Source organism: Hypanus sabinus, chromosome 22, assembly GCF_030144855.1.
Source record: "Hypanus sabinus isolate sHypSab1 chromosome 22, sHypSab1.hap1, whole genome shotgun sequence".
NCBI classification, from domain to species: domain Eukaryota; kingdom Metazoa; phylum Chordata; class Chondrichthyes; order Myliobatiformes; family Dasyatidae; genus Hypanus; species Hypanus sabinus.
In genome coordinates, this window is record NC_082727.1 from 21,733,318 (window position 1) to 21,759,583 (window position 26,266).

General features: G+C 42.5%; 1 protein-coding gene across 3 annotated transcripts in view; it reads left to right on the forward strand.

Annotated features, from left to right (window-relative positions):
- sh3pxd2aa (SH3 and PX domains 2Aa) overlaps nt 1–26,266 on the forward strand; it is a 322,252-nt gene that overhangs the window by 112,516 nt on the left and 183,470 nt on the right. For all 3 annotated transcript variants that reach the window (XM_059947263.1, XM_059947261.1, XM_059947262.1), the window contains exon 4: nt 24,734–24,810. In XM_059947263.1, the coding sequence (XP_059803246.1) occupies nt 24,734–24,810 (77 nt within the window). The remainder of the gene's footprint in view (nt 1–24,733; nt 24,811–26,266) is intronic.

Sequence of the window (26,266 nt, forward strand, 5' to 3'; positions counted from 1 at the left end):
ACGCGGCTGGTGGAAACCGCAGATGTTACTGGCCCGGAGTGCGGCCGGCAGGAAGTGCCGATGCTACTGTCCTGGAGTGTGGCTGGCGAGAACTGCCAATGCTACTGGCCCGGAGCACGGCCGGTGTGAAGTGCAGATGCTACCGGCCCAGAGCGCGGACAGATGGGCACTGCCTCTGAACCTGCTTAGCACACTCAATGTTCGTGGGGAACCTGGTGCTAAAATATTCGCAGATGACCTAATTCGGGCTCAAGGTTTCGTAAGTATCAGAGCAGCTACTTGGCTGCGATCTAATGAAACAAACTTTTCCAGGTCGATAGATCCTATGGGGGGGGGGGGGTGGGCATGGGCGCGAGCCCGTCGCTCTCCTCGCTCGCTCTCCAGACTGTGACCGCCACGACTCTGGTACGGGAACCTCTGGCCCTGACCTTGTCCTCTCACCCGACCCATGACCAGCGGCACCTGGCCAAGGCGTCTGGCAGCAGGCAGGCAGAGGCTGGAATTCGGGCCGAGAGGCTGTCTAATGACGCAATAAAGCCCTCAAAACTGCTTCAGTACCCTGAGTCCAAGCACCCCGCACTTAAAGACAAACCTACTGAGTTTTTTCAGCGAAAAAAACGTGAGCCGTGTGGGGCAGCAGCTAAGTGCCAAGAGCCGCGAAAACTAAATTGCTTTGAGTATCACTGTATTCCCATCGTGTTTAACACCCTCCCCCCCCGTCGGCTGGTCTGCAAGGATATTGTCAATATTAAACCAGTCCGTGGTGCGATAAAGGGTGGGTACCCCTGGTGTTTATGCATTATTTCTATTTCCAGGTTGTGGGGTTTTACTTTCGGTCTTTTCTGCCCCAGTGCGCATGCATGTAATTAATTAATCTAGAGTCGATCTTGCCTTGCACTAGGGCCGAGGTAGGGGATCTTGGTCTTAAAAAGGTTGGTGACCACTACTTTAAGAGAACTATGAAGTTGTACTCATAGAACACTTTGTTCTATGGTACTCTCCAGGGCCCTATTCACTGTCAAAGTCCTATGCTCACTTGTCTTCCCATAATGCAGTTCATTGCACTGATGAGTTAAACTCCAATTGTTATTCCTTGGTCTACTTACCCAGCTGATCACGATCCATCTGTAACTCCAGATAATCGTCTCTACTGTCAAAGACACCACTTGTTTTAGTGTCATCACAAAAATACTTACTATGCCTCTTATTTTCATCCAGTTCATTGATATGGATGACAATTAGCATTGCGTTTAGCACTATTCCCTGTGTAACACAAATAGCTATGGGCCTCCAGTTCAAGAAACAACTTCTATCTTCTCCCTCTACTTTCTTCCTCATGCCAATTCTGTATTTAGTAAGCCAGCTCTCCCTGGATATCATACAATCTTCCAAAATAGCTTACCATGTGGACCCTTACAAAGGCCTCCATATGGACCATCTCTAACACTCTGCACTCTTTGGCCTTGGTTACTTAGTCAGATCATAGCTGTGAGTCATCATGTCCAGTCCACAAAGCTGTGCTGTATGCTCCTAATCAACCCTCATCTTATACTTGTTAGACTTATTGGTGTATAATTCCCAGTATTTTCTTTTGTATGATTTGTGTAAATATGTCATCAATTCTAAAAGTATCCTATCAGTCAAGCGCTGCTGCCGAATTACAAATGTTTCTCAAGGTACATTGGTACCTGGAACAAGAACTTGAATGCCAGTCAAACTGGTCAAACAGCATCTGTGAAGGCAAAAGGTGTAAGACAATGTTTCGGATCAAGACCCTGCATCAGGAATTCTTTAAATCTTCTTTTCTCCATGTTACGTTTTGTTTTGTTTCTCCAAAATAAGCCTTGAAACTTGTACAACAACAGACAAAATGCTGTTGGAACACAGCAGGCTAGGCAGCATCTATAGGGAGAAGCGCTGTTGACGTTTCGGGCCGAGACCCTTCGTCAGGACTAACCAAAAGGAAAGATAGTAAGAGATTTGAAAGTAGTGGGGGGAGGGGGAATTGCGAAATGATAGGGGAAGATTGGAGGGGGGTGGGATGAAGCTAAGAGTTGGAAAAGTGATTGGCAAAAGTGATATAGAGCTGGAGAAGGGAAAGGATCATGGGACGGGAGGCCTCGGGAGAAAGAAAGGAGGAGGGAGGAACACCAGAGGGAGATGGAGAACAGGCAAATAACTAAATATGTCAGGGATGGGGTAAGAGGGGAAGGAGGGGCATTAACGGAAGTTAGAGAAGTCAATGTTTATGCCATCAGCTTGGAGGTTACCCAGCCGATATATAAGGTGTTGTTCCTCCAACCTGAGTTTGGATTCATTTTGACAGTAGAGGAGGCCATGGATAGACATATCAGAATGGGAATGGGACATGAAATTAAAATGTGTGGCCACTAGGAGATCCTGCTTTTCCTGGTGGACCGAGAGTAGGTGCTCAGCGAAATGATCTCCCAGGCTGCGTCAGGTCTCACCAATATATAAAAGGGCACACTGGGAGCACCGGACGCAGTATACCACACCAGCCGACTCACAGGTGAAGTGTCGCCTCACCTGGAAGGACTGTCTGTGGCCCTAAATGGGGGTGAAGGAGGAAGTGTAAGGGCAGGTGTAGCACTTGTTCTGTTTACAAGGATAAGTGCCAGGAGGGAGATCAGTGGGAAGGGATGGGGGGGGGGGGGGGGATGAGTGGACAAGGGAGTCGCGTAGGGACTTGAAACTTGTATTCAGATCACCTGCCTCATGGGTGGTACAGTTTTACACATTTGCAGCCAGGTGGGTTTTAAAGGTGTCATTTTATCCTCTAGCTACAGTGTCCATGATCAGTCCTTACCCTGTTTTGGGTTTGCCACATGCTCTATGGCTGATCAAAGCTACAGGAATAATATTTGTTCTACTAATCTAATATTCAAAGTTCATTTTTTATGCAAATAGAGCAGCAAATGATTGAGAAGTCTGGTGGCATGCTGGCTTCAGTTGTAAGAGGTTTGGAATATAAAAGAATGGGAGTTCTTTTGTAGCTTTACCAAGTGCTGGTGAGACCACATCTGGAGTATTGCATACAGTTTTCATTTCGGTAGTCAAGGAAGGATTTACTCTGGATTGTGATAAGGCTTTTGACAAGGTCCCATGTGAAAGGCTGGTCCTTTGAGATGTTGGCAAGTTGTATCCAAAGATAGTTTGGTAACAAAGCAAAGGGTAACAGTGAAGAGTTTTATACTTGGAAGCTTGTCTTCAGTGATATCCCATGAAGACTGTTGCAGGAATACTTGCTATTAGTCATGCACATTAGAACATAGAACAGTACAGCAGAGGAGCAGGTCCTTTAGACCATGTACTGTGCTGAATTAATTAAATGCCTAACTAAACTGATCCCTCCTGGCTATGTGATGTCCATATCCCTCCATTCTCTAAATGCCCATTTGCTGTCTATGAGCCTCTTAAACACCTCTATTGTATTTTGTCTCCACTACTATCTCTCGCAGTGCATTCCAGGTACCCTCCATTGTCTGTACATCTCGTTTGAACTTACAATTCCACCCTCTGGTATTGGACATTTTGACCCTAGAGAAAAGATGTTGCCTGTCTACTCTATCATCTTATAAACTTCAGTTATGTCTCTTTTCAGCCTCCACCACAACAGCGAACACAACCCAAGTTTGTCTCATTTTTCTTCATTGCATATGCCTTCTAATCCAGGTAGTATCTTGGTAAACTTCTGCATGTCAGAGCCACACATGCAACATACTGGAGGAACTCAGTAGGTCAGGCAGCACCTATGGAAAGAAATAAGAGTTGATGTTTGGACTGGAAAGGAAGGGGGAAGAAGCCAAAAAAGGTAGGGGAAGGTGCAGAAATGCATACTAGAATGTGATTGATGAAGGAGTAAGTGACTGGAAAGTGGGTATGAAGTAAGAAGCTGGGAGGTGATAGATGGAAAAGATTAAACTTGTCAGAATGCAAGACAAGTTTTTCACTGTAAATCTGTACACAATATTCCAATTCCAAAACCTCCACATCTTTCTTATAATGGGGCTGACCAGAATTGAATACAATATTCTAGATGCTGCCAGAGTTTTATAAAGCTGCAAGTTCCAGATTCTTGAATTCAGTGCCTCCATTAATTCAGGCAAACATGCCATATGTCTTATGTACTACCCCAGCAACCTGTGCAGCCAATTTTAGGGAGTTATGAACTTAGACCCCAAGGTACACAAGTATTTATAGAAGCATAGTCTGATTTGGAATAGAGAGCTCGGCTTTGTGAGCCGAGTATGCCTCATGAGCATGACTAAATTCTTTGAGGAGGTGACTAAGCATGTTGATGAAGGTAGATCAGTGAATGTGGTATATTTGGATGTTAGTAAGGCGTTTGATAAGGTTCCCCAGAGTAGGCTTAGTCAGAAAGTCGGGAGGTGAGGGATCCAAGAAATGTGGCTGTGTGGATACAGAGCTGGCTTGCCCATAAAGACAGAAGGTGGTTGTAGATGTATTCTGCCTAGAGGTCAGTGACCAATGATGTTCCACAGGGATCTTTTCTAGGATCTCTGCTCCAATTTTCCCATGCCAGATATCAGATTGAAACTGACGGCCCTTCCCAAGTTTACTGGCAGCAAGCGTGATTTTCATAGGTGGAGAAAGGGCTGTGAAGCACTCCAGAGGCAGGGAGAGCCAACCAGTTCAAGAGAGGTGAAAAAGGTTCAACTACTGGACAGTCCTGATGACAAAATCAGAAGAGACCTTCGCCTCACTACTTATAACACTGCAGATGACATCTTCCGTGTTCTAGAAAACTGATATGGAAATCAAACGTGCATTGCTATTGAAATAGTGGAAGAGTTGCAGAAAATGCCAGCTGTCAGAAATCATCAGTCACGGAAAATAGTGGAATTAATTCAAGCTGTGGAGAAGGCAGTTCAAGACTTGAGTGACCTTGGAGACACAGGTGCTATCAAAAATCCGTTGGTGACAAAAATCATTTGAAAGTAAACTTCCAGAAACTTTCAAAAAGTAATGGCTGGTCTATGTTGTTGACAGGAGAAATGCTGTGGCACCAGATAATCGGTTTGACAGTCTCTTGGGATTCCTCAAAGGACAAGAGAGCATAAATGAGCAGCTCGAGCAACTGAGGGATGACGAACCAAGTAGAAGAGAAATCAGGGCTGAGCCAAGGCATGCCAGAACCAGGTCTACCAAGTCAGACAACAACCATGCAGGGTGTGTAATCTGCGGTGATGGAAAGCACAAAAGGAAGCTCTACTTTTGCAAACAGTTTTGAGCGCTAAAGCTACCAGAGAAAAAGGCTGCAATAAGAAAGTTGGGGGCATGCAAGAGGTGTCTCAAGGTTCATGATGACAGTTCGTACTACAAACCTGCCTATCTGTGTAAAAACCAAGATGGCAAAGATGAGCATACTCATGAGCGTCACTACTATCTGTGCCCTGATTCTGAAACATAGAAAAGCAGCGCAGGTCAGAAAAAGAGCAGATTTGGTCCAGAGGAAGATAAAGGCAGGAAGAAATATATGGAAGATCAAAGGATTTCTTCAGCAAACTTTAAACAGAATTGGCCAAACAATGTCGCAATGTATTTTAAAACACTGCATCCAGAGCCTTCAGCACTGTGAAAGATAAGCCGGGCCTTCTGGTGGAAAGTGGATTGCGTGGAAAGTGGATTGCAAGAGCTGCCAGTGATTATGCTGCTTCTCGAGGTCACAGTTAATGCTGGACAAAAAATCGGGATGTTAGTTGACTTGGCTTCAGACACCAATTATATAACCCACAAGGCTGCAAGCAGACCAAACCTCAGAAGTGAGGAAATTACTCTTGTCGTCCATGGAGTTGAGGGATGAAGATTCAGGTGAAGACAAATTGGTACCTTCTAAAAATCAGAGTAAACACCCCCAAGCGCACTCTCAAATCATACCAATTGGTTTGTTATGGACTGGACAGCATTACAAATGTCCACAAATATGTGACACAGAAGCAACTGCAGAAATTCTTCCTAGACATATCGCTTGATGAACTTGTGAGACCCAGAGAAATAGATTTACTCATAAGCCATAGAGAAGGTCAGCTAGTGCTTCAGAGAATCAGCTTCAGAGCTGTTGGAGACCTCGTGCTGTGGGACAGACCACTGGGGAAGATGGTCGGAGCACATCCTGATCTCTTAGAGGAGCTGTATGTGTCAGCCCACATGTCTAAGACACATTTTGCAAGGCCAATGAGAGCGGCTGCTGTAAAGTACGAGGAGCTCACCAGTAGAGTCCCAGAGCAACTTCCACCAAATAGACGGGGTGGCATCAAGCTCCAGGAGTCAGGTACTTCAACTACCATCCGGGACTTACTAGAGTGGTGGAAGTGGGATAGTATTGGTGCAGCATGCGAGCCAAAATGTGGGGATTGCCACTGCAGAAACTGCCAGCTGGTTGGCAAAGGAATGATTCTTGCTGAAGAGAGGGAACTTGGAAGTTGTAAGAAGGGGCCTCACCTATGTCACAGGTGACTGCCACAACAAGGAACCACATTGGCACACCAGATAATCTTGGTTAGAAGATCCAGCTTCCTTGCAAACCATAAAAGTACAGTCGAGGTTACATTTCTCAGGACGGAAAAGCAATTAGCCAAAGAACCAGAGTGGAAAGCTGCCTACACTGCTCAAGTGCATGACATGGTTGATTGAAGGGCTGCAATGAAATTGTCCAAAGACACGGTCATCAACTGGAACGGACCAGTCTGGTACATGAGTCACCTTATTGCTCCGAACCCGCACTCTGTCATGACCCCAGTGAGACTCACGTGGAACAGCAGCCAAAAGTTCAGGGGTGTGAGCTTGAACGACCTGCTAATGAAAGGTCCAGATGTCCTCAACCAGATTTGCACTGTCCTTTTCAGATTCAGGGGTGGAGCTTACGCTGCTCCTGGTGACATAAAAAAGATTTGCAATTCGGTTTGGTTGGAAGACTGAGAAGTGTTTCCTTTGGCGCAACTCCGAGGATGAGGATCTGGGGGAATATGCAATCACAAGAGTGAACATCGGAAATAAAGCAGCAGGATGCATTGCGCAGCTAGCAATGTGAGAAACTGCTAACCTCCCTCCTTTCACCCACCTCAAAGAGGTGCTCCAATACGACAGCTACATTGATGACATTCTCACATCCCACAACAACCTTGACCAGCTGAAATCCATCACAGCAAATGTAGAGCAGATCCTGAAGGCTGGAGGTTTCGAGCTCAACCCTTGGGTCTTTTCTGGGCAAAGTAGGAGGAAAGAGTGCCATGACAAGCTGGAGAAGTCCAAGGCAGAAACCATGGTCTTGCCAAACCAAATGTGCGATTTCATGGAAAAGAGCACTGCTGTCACTGCGTTTGGCTTAGTGATGGCTTCGTCACGGGGATCATTGCGCGTAGGCGCTTCTGGGAAATGGCGCGAGGTTTAAGAAAAGCTCGGGAACCTTTGGGAGGGGCCACCTGGTTTGAAAACATAACAGTCTATTAGCGGAGACTGCAGGTTGAATCCATCTACAAAGTCTGGAGAGGCAGCCAGTTTTTTCACCTACTGGCTAATGTTTAATGGTTGATGGAACTAATGGAACTATCAAACTGCTGCAATTGTGAAAAATAAAAGGAGGAAAAAGGAAAAGTTGTTTGGTTATTGACTGGGATCCAGTTAAAAAACCTTTGGGTAGATGCATTAAATCTCTTTCTTGGCACTTGGCCTGGGCTACATAGTAGAAGAGGATAAGCTCCATGTCATGATTGCAATCAATTTCTCAAAGAGAAAGAAAAAAATGAGACTTGGCCAAGACCTTCTACAAGAGCAAATCAGAGACCAGACGCCAAGCCCCCTGACACAAAGAGAACTGCTCAGCCAAGTATTAGGGCTATCTGACCCAGTTGGCCTGTTAACTCCTGCTAAGCAGAAGGGAGCTATTCTGGTATGAAGGGTGTTCCAAGAGGCAAAGGGCGAAAGGTGTCTAGTCAAAGATACATGGGACATAGCACTCTCAGATGGCCTCAGGGAGAATGCAATTAAGCTCTTCAAGGAATATGTTCAACTTGGCAAGGTAAAGTTCACCAGGGCACTGACTACCCCCTGCTTCACTGAGGAACCCTGGGCAATCACATTCTCTGATGGAAGTGAGCACGCCTGTGGAGCAGTGATGTATCTAAGGTGGAACGGACCAGGGCTCAATCGTCAGGCTGGTGGAGTCTTAAAGCCACGTTAACTCTCTTGGATCACAAAGGTGACGCTGTCAAAGCAGAGATGTATAGAGCAGTGTTTTCCTCATGCCTGATAAAGTACTTTGAGCTGCATAGCTGAATCCAAGTTGGGAGGTGGTACCATTTCGCTGATAGCCAAACAGTCCTTGGTGCAGTACAGCGAGAAAGCTGCGGCTATCAAACGTTCTTTGCAAATAGGATTGGAGAGATTCAAAACAGCACAGGGATCCAGGACTTGTGGTGGATTCCTTGGCTACAAAATATTGCTGATGTAATCACCAGAGGAGCCAGCCCTCAAGACCTGGATGAAGACTCTAGAGTGGCAAAATGGGCCAAGATTTTTGAGTTTGCCAGTGAATGAATGGCCAATGAAATCAGCCAAAGAACTAGCAGCTACTGTCAGGGAAAGCATCAACAAGTTGCAAAAGAAGGAATTTGTTGCTGCTTTGACAAGGTCCAAGGCAAAGAAACAAGAACCAACACAAAAACAGTACCAGGTCAAAATAGAACAATGAAGACCGCCTGCAGCGTCAGCCATCTGGACCCTTGTGGGCATCAAGTGGTTCAGTGTTCTAATTTGACTAGTCAAAACAGTTGCATGGGTCTGGAGAGCAGTAAAAAAGTTCATTGGACAAGGTCAAGCTGTGGACAGTCCAAAGTGGGAGGCAGTTTCTTTGGCAGGAATCATCTTAGTAAGGGAACGAGCAGATGCTGTAAGAGATATTTTTCTAGCAGCACAAGCAGGCGCAACTTTCCCAAGCACCACTACAGACAGGCTGGTAGTCTACAAAAAACAAGATTCTGGGCTAATGATTTGCAGTGGCTGAGTGCAAATCTTCAAAGATCAAGCTGGTGTCCTCATCTTGCCCTGTGATGCCTGGGTGTCCACACTGTTAACTTGGGAGGTCCACAATGAGAGTCATGACAGAGTGGCTGGAACCTTGCTCAAGACAAGAAGAAAGGCATGGGTCATAAGGGGAAGGAAAATTGCCCAAAAAGTTGTCGATAGCTGCATACTCTGCAGGAAAGCAAAAGCAAGGAAATGTCAACAAGTAATGGGTGATTTGCGGCCAGAAAGAACTGAACCTACTGCACCATTCCAGTTCACAACGATAGACCTCTTTGGACCCTACCAAGTAAAAGATGATGTCAAGGAAAGAGTAACACTGAAAGTCTGGGGAGTGGTCTTTTGCTGCATGGCCAGCAGATCCATCCACACAGAGTTGGTAAACACCCTATCAACTGAAGGATTCCTGATGGCCTCTCAATGGTTCATAGCAATCAGGGGACAGCCAAGAAAGATCTGGTCAGATTTAGGCACCAATTTCATTGGAGCAGAACCAGCCTTGGAGGAGCTGTACAGATTCTTGGACGGCCTGAATGAAGCAGCCCTGCAGGAGATCGCGACAAAAGATGGAACGGAGTGGATGTGGAAAATCCATCTGCCTGATTCTCCACACAGGAATTGTGCTGCAGAAGCCGCTGTATGCATTGTGAAGAGAGCACTCCAGAGTCTTGGGAAGGAGTCTGGGCTCAGTTACAGCGAGTTCCAGACAACTCTTCACATAGCAGCCAACCTTGCCATTGAGCGTCCAATTGACGCCAGGGTACAGAGCCGGGAAGACTGTATTCAGTATGTCACACCCAACACTCTTCTACTTGGTCAAGCATCTCAAAGCGGGGATTTCAAAACCTTTGACTTTTCCAGCTACCCCTACAAAAGACTCCAAGCAATGTGGTCAGAGGTGACCAAATTCTGGAGGTGCTGGAGCCAACTTGCTGGTCCTAATCTGTTTGTCAGGAAAAAGTGGCATACTACACAGAGAGATGTCACTGTTGGGGGCATTGTCTGGTTAAGCAACCAAAATGCACTGAGAGGACATTTCATGGTTGGCTGAGTCATCAAGACTAATCCAGACAGCAAAGGCATCATGAGGGACGTCAACATCAGGATCTTCCCAAGCTACAGAGTTCCTGTGACAAAAGCTCTGAAAGTAACAAGGCGTCCAATCTCTGATGGGGAAAAAAGACAGGATCCAAGCCACCATCCTTCACGGGGATGTCAGGCGGCTGGTTGTCTTACTATCTGCTGAGGAACAGATGGAAAGTCAAGTCAACAATATATCGTAAGAACACCAAACTGGGACCACCAAGTTTGCCTTTGAAGCTGGTGATCTCCCCAGTATTTCCAAGGGAAGATCGAGTGGGAAGTGTCAAGTCAAACTAGAGTTTCTAGAAACTATTGGGACCTAGAGGCAAAAGAAAATAAAATTTAAAAGTAATAGCAAGAATCCACTGATAGACCGAATGGAACCCACTGCCTGAGTGCTGCTTCTGCCCGGAACATTGGGGGGACCCCGCAGCATCACAGCAGCAGTCCGGGAGCAGTGCTGGAATCTGCGGTAAGATGCTGAACTTTAAATAACATCAGAGACTATTTCATGGAAAAGAGCACTGCTGTCACTGCGTTTGGGTTAGTGATGGCTTCGTCACGGGGATCATTGCGCGTAGGCGCTTCTGGGAAATGGCGCGAGGTTTAAGAAAAGCTCGGGAACCTTTGGGAGGGGCCACCTGGTTTGAAAACATAACAGTCTATTAGCGGAGACTGCAGGTTGAATCCATCTACAAAGTCTGGAGAGGCAGCCAGTTTTTTCACCTACTGGCTAATGTTTAATGGTTGATGGAACTAATGGAACTATCAAACTGCTGCAATTGTGAAAAATAAAAGGAGGAAAAAGGAAAAGTTGTTTGGTTATTGACTGGGATCCAGTTAAAAAACCTTTGGGTAGATGCATTAAATCTCTTTCAAGTGGGGAAGCTGCACACGTTCAAAGAAGAAAAAGAAATCCAGCTTGACTTTGAGCTGCTTTTTCATTCAGGACATTATTGTTTAAAAGAGCAAGTACTGTTCTGAACTAAATAACATGACAGGCCACTTATGAGTTAGTTAGGGGTCAACTGTTATGGATCTCATATCAGAGGTAAGCCAGATAGGAAAGGAAGTGTGTTATTCTTGTTCTGAAGGATGTTAAGGAAACAGATGGCGTTTTGTGACAAATGCTGATTTCATGATGACCATTGCTAGTACAGTACTAATATTTCATTCCCGATTGAATTTCTTGAAGTAAAAATCTTAGTTTCCTTGAGATTTAAATACTCATTTTATGATCAGTAGATTGGACCTTTGCATATTAATTCAGTAATTCAATCACAGCATGATTTTACCCTTTCTTTTGCTCATTCGTTAGTTGGCATTCTTTGCTGTTTGTTTCTCTGACATTTTACTCCCCGTTATTAATTCCCTTGTCATAGTTGTATTTGATATTTTTCCACTTTATATTTGGAAACTTCACCAGTCAAGTTATACTCTTTTATGCTTCATCATACAACCCATATCCCAATCAACTTTTAAATATCATCCTTTTGGATTATTAACCTTTTTATGGTCCAACAGCCTTCAACTATTAATTATTATTTTCAATAACTAAGCACAGATGAATCACTTTTTCTTCAGTTTTCAGTCCTGAAGAGGTTTAATCCTAATCTCAGTTGTTGTCTGTGAAAATTGTGCCCGGTCTCCCAGTATGCTATGAGATGCTCCTGTTTCTCCCAGATCCCAAAGATATGGTGTTTGGTAGATAGTAGGAATATCAAGGCTAAGTTGATGCACATCAGTGAGGGAATATGTTACAGGGAAATAGTGAAGAATAGAATTGATAAGATTGTTTTGAGCTGACATTTACTTATTGGATCAAATGACCACATTGAAAGAAAATGAAATATGAGTCTGGTTGCAGACTTGGAATTACATATTGATTTTGAGAACAAAAAATTTATTATATTACAATCTCCATTCAGCAATTTTTCATATGAGGTTGCTATTTAGTTTTGTCAGATTATGTGCAATCACAGAAAGCACCAGCACCAACATCAATAAGTCAGTCCCAGTATAGGGCTGTGACCTGACACATTGACGATCTGTTTCCCTCTATTGATGCACACTGAGTTCCTCCAGCAGTTTTTTAAAAAAATTTTCCCTCATTATGTTATCTATAGTTTCTAATGTCTGCAAGATACCTTGTTCCCTGACTGGGTGCACAATATATTTTTCAGAAAATCACGTTAAACTAACTTAATGAACCTGTCTTCAAAGCTATCTTTTTTGATTGCTTTGCCTATTAGTTATGAAGATCAATATTGTTCAGAATTGTCTCCAGTGTAGTTTCCCTTGTTTAATTGAAGGGAATAGATGGGCAAGTTTCCAGAACTTCAGGATTTGGCAGCTGAGGGAATGAGAACAGATGTGGAGATTATGGAAATTGGCAATGCGTGAGAGACCAGATTTGGAGAAATGCGGGCTCTTTTTAGGTTGTCATGGATAGATTTTTAAAAACAAGGGTGTAAGTGTTTTAATTTGGAGTCTGACTAGATCAAAAATACATTACATAGCAGTTACAATGTAGTCTCCTTTGCTGCCAGTCTTCTGTGCAAGCAGCACCTGAGTGCTCCTCTGTAATGTCACTTAACTGTTTCCAATTAGTTACCTCAATCCTAGGTAGACAATAGGTGCAGGAGTAGGCCATTCGGCCCTTCGAGCCAGCACTGCCATTCAATGTGATCATGGCTGATCATCCACAATCAGTACCCCGTTCCTGTCTTCTCTCTATATCCCTCAATTCCACTATCTTTTAAGAGCTCTATCTAACTCTTTCTGTAAAGCATCCAGAGAATTGGCCTCCACTGCCTTCTGAGGTAGTGCATTCCATAGATCCACAACTCTCTGGGTGAAAAGGTTTTTCCTAAATTCCATTCTAAATGGCCTACCCCTTATTCTTAAACTGTGGCCTCTGGTTATGGACTCCCCAACATTGAGAATGTTTCCTGCCTCTAGCATGTCCAATCCCTTAATAATCTTATATGTTTCAATCAGATCCCTTCTCATCCTTCTAAATTCCAGTGTATACAAGCCCAGTCACTCCAATCTTTCAACATATGACAGTCCCGCCATCCCGGAAATGAACCTCGTGAACCTATGCTGCACTCGCTCAATAGCAAGAATGTCCTTCCTCAAATTTGGAGACCAAAACTGAACACAATACTTCAGGTGTGGTCTCACCAGGGCCCTGTACAATTACAGAAGGACCTCTTTGCTCCTATACTCAACTGCCCTTGTTATGAAGGCCAACATGTCATTAGCTTTCTTTACTGCCTGCTGTACCTGCATGCTTACTTTCAGTGACTTATGAACAAGGACACCTAGATCTCGTTGTACTTCCCCTTTTCCTAACTTGACACCATTCAGATAGTAATCTGCCACCAAAGTGGATAACCTCACATTTATCCACATTAAACTGTATCTGCCCACTCACCCAACCTGTCCAAGTCACCCCTGCATTCTCCTAGCATCTTCCTCATATTTCACACTGCCACCCAGCTTTGTGTCATCTGCAAATTTGCTAATGTTACTTTTAATCCCTTCATCTAAGTCATTAATGTATATTGTAAATAGCTGCAGTCCCAGCACCGAGCCTTGCGGTACCCCACTAGTCACTGCCTGCCATTCTGAAAAGGACCCGTTAATCCCTATTCTGTTTCCTGTCTGCCAACCAATTTTCTATCCATGTCAGTACCCTACCCCCAATACCATGTGCTCTAATTTTGCCCACTAATCTCCTATGTGGGACCTTATCAAAGGCTTTCTGAAAGTCCAGGTACACTACATCCACTGGCTCGTCTTTGTCCATTTTCATAGTTACATCCTCAAAAAATTCCAGATTAGTCCAGCATGATTTCCCCTTTGTAAATCCATGCTGACTCAGACTGAACCTGTTACTGCTAACCAAATGTGCTGCTATTTCATCTTTTATAATTGACTCCAGCATCTTCCCTACCACATTAGGCTAACTGGTCTATAATTCCTTGTTTTCTCTCTCTCTCCTTTCTTAAAAAGTGGGATAATATTAGCTACTCTCCAATCCTCAGGAACTGATCCTGAATCTATAGAACATTGGAAAATGATTACCAATCCGTCCATGATTTCTGGAGCCACCTCCTTAAGTACCCAGGATACAGACCATCAGGCCCTGGGGATTTATCAGCCTTCAGTTCCTCCGTTACCTTAGGTCCTCTGGCCACTATTACATCAGAGAGATTGTCTGTGTCTTCCCTAGTGAAGACAGATCCAAAGTACCTAGGTCCAAGGTAATAGGTTAAGTGCTGAAGTCTCTGCCACAGTTACCCAATTACCACTTCGCATACTGCAAGGTTTGGTTGAAGAAACGTGCTATTTCAAATAACGTGTTTAATTTTATATTTAGTTTTTGACATATGTTTCCTTATTCTTGACCCTTCGATCATCTTAATAATATTTTCTACTTCATCGCTAACTATCCCCTCCCCCACCCTCATGACCTGCTATCACTTTTGTATTTTTCCAGTTGGCTCCCCATTTCTCTTGTTTATGCGATGGTCTACTGTCATCTCTTCCTTGTCTGATAACTTCTTAAGCTCTTTGCTTTCCCCACCTATCACCTATCAACTCCTCACATCAGCAACAAGGACTTTTGTGTTCTTAACTGCAGTCTGAATAGAGTTTGCTACAGAGTAACCATAAAGTAGCGTTATTTCCTCAAAGAATTCTAACAGATTTGGCAGGCAAGATTTTCCCATAAAGAAACCATGCTGACTTTGATCTATTTTACCATGTGCCTACAAGTACCCCGAAACCACATCCTTAACAATTGACTCTAACATCTTCCTAACACTGAGGTCAGGCTAACTGGCCCATAATCTCCTTTCTTCTGCCTTCTTCCCTCTTGAGGAGTGGGGTAACATTTGCAATTATCCAGTCCTCTGAAACCATTCCCTGAAATATCACTGCTAATGCTTCCAAATCTCTACCTCTACCTCGCTACCTCTTTCAGAACTCTGGGGTGGAGTCCATCTGGTCCAGGTGACTTACTTCAGACCTTGCAGTTTCCCTAGTAATGGCAACTACACTCATTCTTGCCCCCGACACTCAAATTTCTGGCATACTGCTAGTGTCTTCCATTGTGAAGGTTGACACCATATACTCATTCAGTTCGTCCACCGTTTCCTCGTCCCCCAAAACTACCTCTCCAGCATCATTTTCCAATGGTCAAATATTTATTCTGATCTCTCTTTTTTTATATATCTGAAAAAACTTGATTTATTCTGTTTGATATTGTATCGCATATCTTCATATTTCATCTTCCCATTCCCACCCCCATGGCTTTTTTTAGTTGCTTTCTGTTGTGTTTTTTTTAAGTTTCCCAATTCCAGCAATCAGTCCAACAAACCACCTACTTAACACGAGGAAATCTGCAGATGCTGGAAATTCAAGCAAAACACACAAAATGCTGGTGGAACGCAGCAAGTCAGGCAGCATCTATAGGAAGAAGCACTGTTAACGTTTTGGGTTGAGACCCTTCGTCAGGACTAACTGAAAGAAAAGATAGTAAGAGATTTGAAAGTGGGAGGGGGAAATCCAAAATGATAGGAGAAGACAGGAGGTGGGGAGGTGAAGCTAAGAGCTGGAAAGGTGATTGGCAAAAGGGATACAGAGCTGGAGAAGGGAAAGGATCATGGGATGGGAGGCCTCGGGAGAAAGAAAGGGGCAGGGGTGCACCAGAGGGAGATGGAGAACAGGCAAGGAGTGATTTAAGAGGGGCAGAGAGAGGAAAAAAAGGAGGGGGAAAAATAAATCAGGGACGGGGTAAGAAGGAGAAGAGGGGCATTAATGGAAGTTAGAGAAATCAATGTTCATGGCATCAGGTTGGAGGCTACCCAGTTGGAATATAAGGTATTGTTCCTCCAACCTGAGTGTGGTTTAATCTTGACAGTAGAGGATGTCATGGATAGACATATCAGAATGGGAATGGGACATGAAATTAAAATGTGTGACACTTAAGCCACTTAACCTCCTACTTAAGTCATGTTTTGGTAATTATGAGGGTTGATTGATAATTTTGTGGCCCAAGGTAGAAGGAGTCAATTTTAGAAAACCTAGCACATTCATTTTTCAACATAGTTCCCTCCTACATTTACACACTTAGTCCAGTGGTCGTGGAACATACGGATCCCTTCTTTGTAGAAGTTGGGGTCTTGGACCTCCAGAAAGTGGTCCATAGTAGTGATGACATCATCAGTGTCAAAATGGCAACCACTGAGCGCCATCCTCATCTTGGGGAATAGGTAATAGTCTGAGGATGCCAAATCAGGTGAATAGGTCAGGAGTTTGAATCAGCATTTGTGGATGGCAGCCATTGCCACTGTGCACTTGGGGGCTAGAGTGTTGTCTTGGTGGGAGAGCACTCCTCTCGTCAGCTTCCCACAACAAATCTTCTTGGGTTTTTTTCCATAGCTGTCTCAAGATATCAGCATAGTAGGTCCCTGTAATAGTATGACCCTTTTCCAGATAGTCCACCAGCAGCACTCCCTTTGCATCCCAGAAAATGGAGGCCATCACCTTGCCTGCGGACATCACCGACTTGGCTTTCTTGGGAACTGAAGATCCTGGGTGTTTCCACTGTTTCAATTGTTCTTTCATCTCTGGTTGGAAGTGCTGGATCATCCATGGTTACGAATTGTTGGAGAAATCTCTTGAGATCCGCCTCAAAAATGGCTAGATTGTCCCTTGACATGTTGTGCTGAATCCGCTTCTCATCAGGCCCAAGGAGTTTCGGGACCCAGCGAGCTGACACCTTGGTTATTTGGAGTTCATTGTGGATAACTGCATGGATGAGTTCCTGAGAGATACCCAGCTCTGTAGCAATGTACCGCTGTGTTATTTGTCGATCTGTCAAGATCATGTCATGGATTTTGTCAATGGTCTCCTGTGTGATGATGGTGACAGACCTTCCAGGATGGGTCGTCTTCCAGGCTCTCTGCCATGTTTGAGACTGAGGTAGCAGATGACTGCACGAAGGCCAAAGTCCATTTTCTCAGACAGTGCTTACTTGCAATTTTCAATTATCTGAAATAGAAACATCACAAAAGTTATTAACTTCAAACTTTCTGCATAATCACTCAGAGTTGAACTGCACATGTATGTAACGAGAACGTATAACTCATCTCTTTCTACCTTGGGCCATGAACTTATCAATCACCCTTCGTATTCTTCCATCAGTTATGTGTCATCAACTCATCTGCCTTATTGACATGTTTGTTTCATTTAGGTACGTTATTAAACATAGCTAGGTTCAGATTATATATCTGGTTTCTAAATTTTGTTTTCTTGCATTTTAAACTCTTTTATTTGTCTTATGTTCACTTTAAAGCTCTGTTATGGCCCTGGAGTTTGTTGTAGAACAGAGAGACCTTGGAATACAGGTGCGTGGTTCCCTGAAAATGGAGTCTCCTTTAGACAGGATATGAAGACAGCTTTTGGCATGCTGGCCATCATAAGTCAGAGCATTGAGGATAATAAACATTGGGAGAGTATGGTTAAACAGGATTCTGGCAAGGTATTTGGGCTATTGTGTTCAGTTTTGGTTGCCCTGCTATAGGAAGGATATTAATAAAATGAAAAATATGCAGGAAAGATTTACAAGAACATTGTTAGGTGTTGAGGGACTGAGCTGTAGGAAGAAATTTGACATGTTAGGACTTAATTTCTTATAGGAGACTTATAGGAGTATAGGAGACTGAGTGGTGATCTTACAGAGGTGTATATAATCCTGAGGGTATAGATAGAATGAATGCACAAAGTCCTTTTCCCAGGGATGGGGAATCAAGGTTTAGGATAAGAGGGGAAAAAATTAATAGGAATTTGTGGGGCAAGTCATTCAAACTCATAAAGGATGGGATCTTAGTGGAATGAGCTGTCAGAAGAATTGGTTGAGGCAAGTAGAATAAAAGCTTTTAAAAGACAGCTGGACAGATAACGTAGATTGGAAACATTTAGAAGACTATGGGCAGACACTGGCGAATGGGACCTAACTTGGATAGATCATCTTTGGCATGGACGATGCATAGAATACTGTCTTAATTCAATGAAGTCTGTTCTCCCTTCTGATTTTATGCTCAGTTTACCAACATCTTGCCAAACCACTTTATTCCTAATACAAGAAGACTGCAGATGCTGGAAATCTTGAGCAACACAAATAAAATTATGGAGGAGCCCAGCAAATCAGATAATCTCAAGTGGTGGAGAATATTTTTTACTAAAGGTTTGGAACTGAAACTTAAAATATCCATTTCTTTCTCTAAGGATGATGCTGGACCTGCTGAGTTTTTCCAACATTTTTTTGTTTTTAATTTCATAATTTCTTTCAGATTCTAACTTTTATTGAGAAAGAAAATTTCATCTGCACTTCAAGTCTACACCAGACTTTGTAAATATCCTGAGTGTAGATGCCTGTGGTTTTAGACTTCTAGCTTTTCAATTCCTGGTATGCACTCCACCTTCTTTAGCTTTGATGAGGGTTAGGGTTGGCGGTGATGGAGGTGGTGTATTTTGGGCTGTGGTTTGAAACATTTCTTTGGTTTATTTGCAAACCCTGTGGTTTTCCACAAATTATTTCAATATTTTGAGATTGATTGACTCCACATAATGTTTTATTTTTGAATTCCACAAAGTGCCTTTAATTTGACATTTCAGTTTTTTTGAGCAAGTGTCAAATAGATCTAAATGGCCTGAGTTGAACTTTCCACTTAAATATAAAACAGGTAAATTGCTTGAATAAATCTTCCTTTAACAGATTAACTTGTTTTGTCACGTATACATCGAAACTTAGTGAAATGTATTGTTTGTGTCAAATCAAATCAGTTGAGACTGTGCTGTGGGTACAGCCCACAAGTGTCAGCATGCTTCCGGTGCTGGTATAGCTTACCCACAACTTGCTAACTCTAAACTGTACAGCTTCGGAATATGTGAGGAAACTGTTAAACCTGGAAGAAACTTATGTGGTCACTGGGAGAACGCACAGACTTCTTACAGTAAGAGGTGGGAATCAAGCCCCAATCCGTGATCACTGGTGCTGTAAAGCAGTTGTGATAACCCTTACACCACCGTGTTGCCCATAGTATCTTTTTGTTATAAGTTGTGTTATTTAGTTTGTTTAGTCCTTACTGTCTTTATGTATCTCCAGTCCCCTCAGAAACGCACTCACATTTTTGTGTGTAAAACACTGTAAGGTTTCACTGCCAAGGCTAATGTAATGGCTTCTATATAATGTTCCACTGCTAAGGTAATGGTTTCTCTGTAGCAGCAATGTCTGGGTTATGACTAGAGATAACGGGGTATGTTAGCCAGTGAGGTGATATTGTTCTTTCTTGTGTGTCTGGGAGCCAGGATTTCAAAGTCTTCCATTGAGGAGCAATGGAGAGAGTTGGTAGACCACCGGATGAAGTTGTCTGAGGAGCGAGGGTCCAAGGGCTGGCTACGCTCGGAGGTCAACGGGAACAAACGAACGAACAGTGAGCTCCAATGTTGTGCAATGGACTGTTTCATGAGAATGGGCCCTTTTTTTGTTTCTTTACTAACCATATAGTCAAGTTAAGAATTATAAAGCTCAATCATTTAATCGCATACTGTGTACTGTTGATATTTTGCAGTGCGGAGCATCCACATGAACGTGATTTCTCATGGGTGCAGTGCCTCTTTTTTAGGTGCCGGAGCTATACGAGGGGTGATTGATAAGTTTGTATCCTATGGTAGAAGGCCTAAGGTTATACAGCCTTCATTACATGCATGTGCAGTTCAACTCTTTGCGTGATTATGCAGAAAGTTTGAAGTTAATAGCTTTTATCGTATTTCTGTTTCAGAGTTGACACCTTCCACCTTAGGCCACGAACTTATCAATCACCCCTCATATTGTCATACCCAATTTGTGTACCTGCTCATTTCATGTACTGGGCAATTTCCTTGTCCCATTCATGTAATGAGCAGGTACACAATTTGGGTGTGACATATATGTATGTATGTCTAGCACTAAACTAAGATGAAAGAAATATATGAATTTCAGAGCTCCACAGAAATATAGTGATAGTTAAGACATTAACAAGATTATAGCCTATCACTACATTTCACTGCATAACTGGTACAATAAAACATCTGAACAGGGATACAAGCCTGACTTCGAAGGACCATGACTTTCAGAACTGCATTTGGACCCGGTTAGAAAAATTGAACTAGAAGCAGGCGAAACACAGCTTTTGTCACTTTTACTGTTATCAGTCTCTTGTACATTATTCTTATTACACTCCTCAGCTTGTTTACGAAAGCACCATTGTTTGCTAGAAGCCACAGAGTTGTTTGTGAGAAAAATTTACTTTTGTATTAGCAAGTAATCCATGGACCACCACAAATGTAGCCTTACTAATACGATTGAGTCACAGCAGACAGCAGGACCCGCAGTGCTTAGCAGCGTTCCTAAGTAGGTATAAAAATAACAGAAATAAAGCATGTAAGTTTTTTACACTTTTAACCACCTAAGTTGGAACCAAGTAATCAAGTATGAAAAAAGAATGTCTAATTAACTATTGCTAAAGCCACAAATATTGCTGAATATTAGTATCAAAAGTAGTAGGTTGGCAACTCTGCCTCATACTGTTTCTCTTGCAGAAATGGTTGGACAGGAAGTGTACCTGTGAGTGTCGATACTCACAATATCCTCACATGTTGGGTATTACATAGTTATACTAATACAGATCCTGTTTTTTCTTTAAATATATAAAAAGTTAAAGAAGCTTGAATATATAAATTATTATCGTATCTATACGAATAAAAAATATTGTATTTTGGAAGCGACAAATGTTAATGGGGAGGAGAGCAACCATTTGAGAGATTTGGAAATGTGTTTTGTCTCGTTCATTGCCTCACTAAATTACTCTTTTTTTTTCCTATCAACACAAAGAGAAAAAGAGCCTCTTTCCAATTAACTATATAGTCAGCCCTCCTTATCCACGAGTTCCACATGCGTGAATTCAACCAACTGCGAATCGAGAAAACCTGGAAGTGTTCTTCCAGCACTTGTTGGTCGAGCACATACAGACTTCTTTTTTTCTTGTCATTATTCCCTAAACAATGCAGTGTAACAACTATTTTACATAGCATTTACATTTTAATTAGATATTATAAGTAATCTAGAGATGATTTAAAGTATATGGGAGGAAGTGCGTAGGTTTCCGTGGATCGGGATCAAAAAAAATATCGGAAGTTCTCTTACTATGTAAGTTGGAACAGGTACATCTGATATTTAGCATCAGTTAGTCAAACGTTTGTCTTAGTATATAGTATATATTTTACCTCTCTATGCATATGAGAACATATGTTTTAGTACCGGGTTGGAGAAGTTCCCGAGTTCGATCCAGTGACAGACCACTTCCGAGTGCACTCTCCATCTGTGTCTGGTTGATGTGGAGGATCAAAACCCTAAAACCCAATAATTAAACCACTGTGTTGCTTAGTAATAATTGTAGCTTTCATCAGGACAGGGCCTTTCTCATTTTATCCTTTAAAATTGTTCCGATCGTTGACTGACTAGCCTAACGCTTTTCCAATGACCGATGGCGTTTCACCTCTTTCAGATCGCTTTATTATTTCCACTTTATTTTCAATCGTGATCATGATTATTTTCGTGAACAGAAACACTACGGATTCAGAACTCGGCCGCCGGGTCCTAATGTCCACTGCACTGAGACGGGTTAAATAAGGTCTGGGTTTCCGCTGGGTTCTGAGATCCACCGCATTGAGACAGGTTGAGTAAGGGACTTGAGCATCAATGCTTTTAGGTATCTGTGAGGGGTCCTGGAACCAATCCCTCACGGATAAGGAGGGCTGACTGTAGTTGGTGGAGCTAAGCCAGGGGGTTGATCAGCTATGAATGACGTAAAACTAGCTTATAGCCTAGAAATGTTTTTTCCCCCATTTGGCTTGTATAAAAATACTAAATTCACTTTATTCAGGTGTAGAAGAGGATTTTGGATGACTACCTTGAATATTTAATCAAAATCAGGCCGAAGATAAGCGAGCAGTGAATTTTTCTTTCATTATTTTCAACTTTTAACCTTAAGTTTCGATGTTCATTCCTTGCTTAATATAGCTCCTACCTAGAATCCAATGGTACCCATTGGAAAGAGTGGAAAAATGCTCACTTTTGTGTACAGTCATCCCTTGGCTGGAGAGAGACTGAGGGTCTGTGAAATGGCGGGAGGCCACAGCAGGATAACAACGGGTCGAGCAAGGACGAATTTCACAAATACCTAAATAAAAGAACAGTCACGGCTCCAGGATTTCACCAAAAACGATCAAATATCCTATCCTAATGTTATTAGTGGTATTTTCGTCACCAGCCACCGACCCCTCTCCCCAACCCCTGCTTCCGTAGAATTCCCTCTATTTAATATGCACCCACTGTTAAAATTCCCCACTTGTTTATTTGGACTTTTTTTTAACAGACGTGCTGGAGCGGCGCTTCGGTGAGCTCCAGCAGCATTGCACCCCTGATTTCTCAGTTTGGCAGGGCCAGAAGCTGTTTTTCCCCTAGACAACCACGGGCTGGTCAAACCTGAGGACCTGAGGGTTACATGTCTACTTGGGAATAAGTTCAACACAATATAAAGTTCTGCAACCCATTCTGATCTGGGGCATGACTTGTGAAAATAATGCAATTGGTCTCATTTACTGACTTGGTTACTGACACAATTAACAGTGGGTGTTAGTATGACAAGTTTTTTAAAAGTTCTATCTCCTCTAGACTGCACTGTTTTTGACAACCATCATGGCTTTGACTTCAGTTTTTTGAAACATTGTTTTATTGTCCTGGCTTCAAACAAAGCTGTCAGTCAATGTGAAGGGACCATCTTTTCCTTAAGTATAAGAAATTGCAAGTTTTGATTCATTTAGAGTTTCCATTGCCTTTCAGAAGTTGATTGTTGGAACATATTAAACTTTGAACCAACCTGTAGCCTCTAAAATGTTCTTGCAGGAAATGTGAGCTCAGTTGATTTGTCGGTTTGAAAATAGCAGCCCAGCCTTTTTTGATATTGTTTATGCATATGGCCAGTGAAGTGCTTGTTAGCATATCCATGTCACTTGGATTTAGCTTCTTAATAAGTTTTACTGTATATGTGACATCTCTATTTCAATATATGTATGAAATTTATCAGATACCAATCTGGCTACCAACAAAGCATGTCAATTTCTAACAGTTCCTTACTGTACATTGAGTCTGATTCCAAATCATTTATTTATACAGGAATGGGAATTTTTTTTCCTCAAGGATCTGAGAAAATCTGCTTCTTTTATTAGAGCTCTCAGTTCTTTTACTTAGTTACTGATTTTCATGATTTGTACCTTTAATTATTGGGTTTGTTTGGATAGCAACTTGTACTTGTACCAAAGGTAGTTTAAAAGCCAATGATCTGGGATTCTCTTCTTAAGTTAAAACATCTTTTCTCCAAAATTTACATGATGGATGTAAATTTACATAATGGTGGAGTAGACTCGATGGGCTGAATGACCTAATTCTGCTCCTGTGTCTTATGTTTTTATGGACTTATTGAGGTAGTAGGGGAAAAATGTATGTTTGTTTATTTAGATATACAATGCAGAATATGCCCTTTAAGCTGTACCACCAGCCTAATCGCTGAACAGTTTACATTGTCAATTAGCCAGCTGACTGGTACATCTTTGGACTGTGGGAGGAAGCCCAGAGTATCTGGAGGAAACCAATGCATTCCATGTGGAAGATGTGTAAACTCCTTAAAGAGGATGCCGGTATTGAACTCTGAAGACCCAAGCTGTAATATCATCATGCTAACTCTTATGCTACCGTGGTGACTATCTTGGTAGTGTATTTGAGAACAATATTACTTTCTCTTTCCCCAGATGCTGACATCTGGGTATTTCCAGCATTTTCTTTTTTTATTGCGGTTTGTTGAGAGAGTTATAGAGAACTACAGTACAGAACCAAGCTCTTTTGGCCCATCTACCTGCACTAGCCCTCCATAACCCTCCCATCCATGTAGCTAATGAAACTTCTCTTAAATGTAACAAATTAGCTTACACCTATCACTTTTGTCGGCAGCTTGTTCCACACACATTCTGCTTAAATATTTCATTTTCCATCTTAAACCAATGACTTCTGGCTTTAGCCTTACAAACCTGAAGCTGTTAACATACACTACAAGAAATGAACAGGTCAAGCACCATTTATAGAGACAAAATGTGTGAGCTGAAGTTTCAGGTCTTGATCTTGCATCAGAATGCTATGAGAAAAAAAGATAATTAATTGAATGTGAAAATATTTTGAAAGGCACAACAGAAGGTGATATTTCCTATTCTAAATTCTGCATACCCTTTTTTGAGCTGATGGGGGATTTTTACTTTAGGTAGAAACTATCTAGTGCAAAAATGATTTTCGATTTATGTGCACTGTATTTCAAAGATGGAAGAAAAGTGCTACTGGATTTTGACTAAAGCAGTGTCTTTGAAGTGTGTTGATGAATTTAAATTGTTGACATAACAGACACTGTCTTGCTTTAAATTTCAGGAAAAATCCTCTTCAAAAGAAGCCATGTGAGAGATGTGGCTATGAAGCGACTGAGACCCATTGATGAATATTGCCGGGTAAGAAAGTAATGAACACCAGCCCTTGCATGTTTTATAATACATTCTTACCCTTGGAGTTTCAATTGATGATGATATGACCTTCAGGACCACCTCAGTATTTTGTACATCTGGATGTTTGTCTCTTCTGGGACATTGTTATAGTGAAAAGGAGATAAAGAAATGCAAGCTTTTAAAACAAAAATATTTTTAATCCTTTAGTTCAGCCTGAAGGCACAGTCTGGGCTTCCTCCTTAGGTTTCAGTTTTTTACACATGCAGAATCTATCTATTTCCTTAAGGTTGTTATAAATGGGGGGTGGGTGGTTGTGTAGTGGAGATAAGCTTCCATTACCTATTAAATGCTGCCATTGGTGTGCATTTCAAATAGCGTCTGACAACCAAGTTTAGCTCCTGGTTTTCGCATGTGGCTTAGTGACCTAGTCCACTGGAACCATTTCTACTGACAGTATAGGAGAAGGGCAAAGGTGGGTTTCTGGTGCCTTAAAACCATTCGCTTTGGGCAGATGGGGCTCACTAGCCATGGTTGGCAGTCATCTAGGAGAAAGGATCCTCTGATCTCAAACCTCTGCTGCCTTATGGCTATTACCCACTTATGGTGAAGACTTCGGGAGTAAACCCTGAGGAAAATGTGGGCAGTCCTACATTGAGTTCAATACTGACTGGCAACTCCTGCGATGCCTCTGGTGCTAAACTGTATGGGTCTCTGCCTTTCCTTTGGATTCATCAGCTGTATGGAGAGCTGCATGGGCAGCAACTTGCGTGTCACATAGACTGTTAGGAAGCTACATCCATGGTTGATCCCGACCTCAAGGATCTAACAACACAATCAGGTTGAAGGTAACAAAGATTAAGTATTTACAAGGATTAGGGAGTTTCCAATTGCAGTTTACATCATGTACAAGAAATTCTGATGATGGGTTTATTTATAATGCAATGGTCTGTTGTGGATTTCATGTACTGAAAGTTTATCTGAATGATGTAAAGCATCCTTTGATTATGTTGAAACGTTGTTTAAAAATAGCATTTTGGGAAACTGTGGCTTCAGGTTCTACTCCAAGATTAAACATGTTTTTAAAATCTTGCACTACTTTAGCTACTTTTCAAAATAGCTGTGTGCCAAAACGCTTTGCAGAAAATACACTTTGGAATTGTTGACTTCATCTGTAGGAACTGCACCCAGCTGCTGCTCCTGAGTACGTTAAAGAACCAGAGCTGGAGTTGTTTGTACTTAGGATCGTGTGGGATGCTGACCCGTAGATAAGAGGCGTAGTAAGATGGCCACATCTAACATATGGGCAGAATATAGGTGACCACCAGGAAAGATCGAGGGGCATGCATACAGTGCAGGGTTCTCTGTGGCCATTCACCTCAGTTTCCTCTTTGGATCTTGTGAGTGCGGGGAGCTGGCATATAATCACAGCAGTTCACAGGGTGTGGATTGCATCTTAACTGGA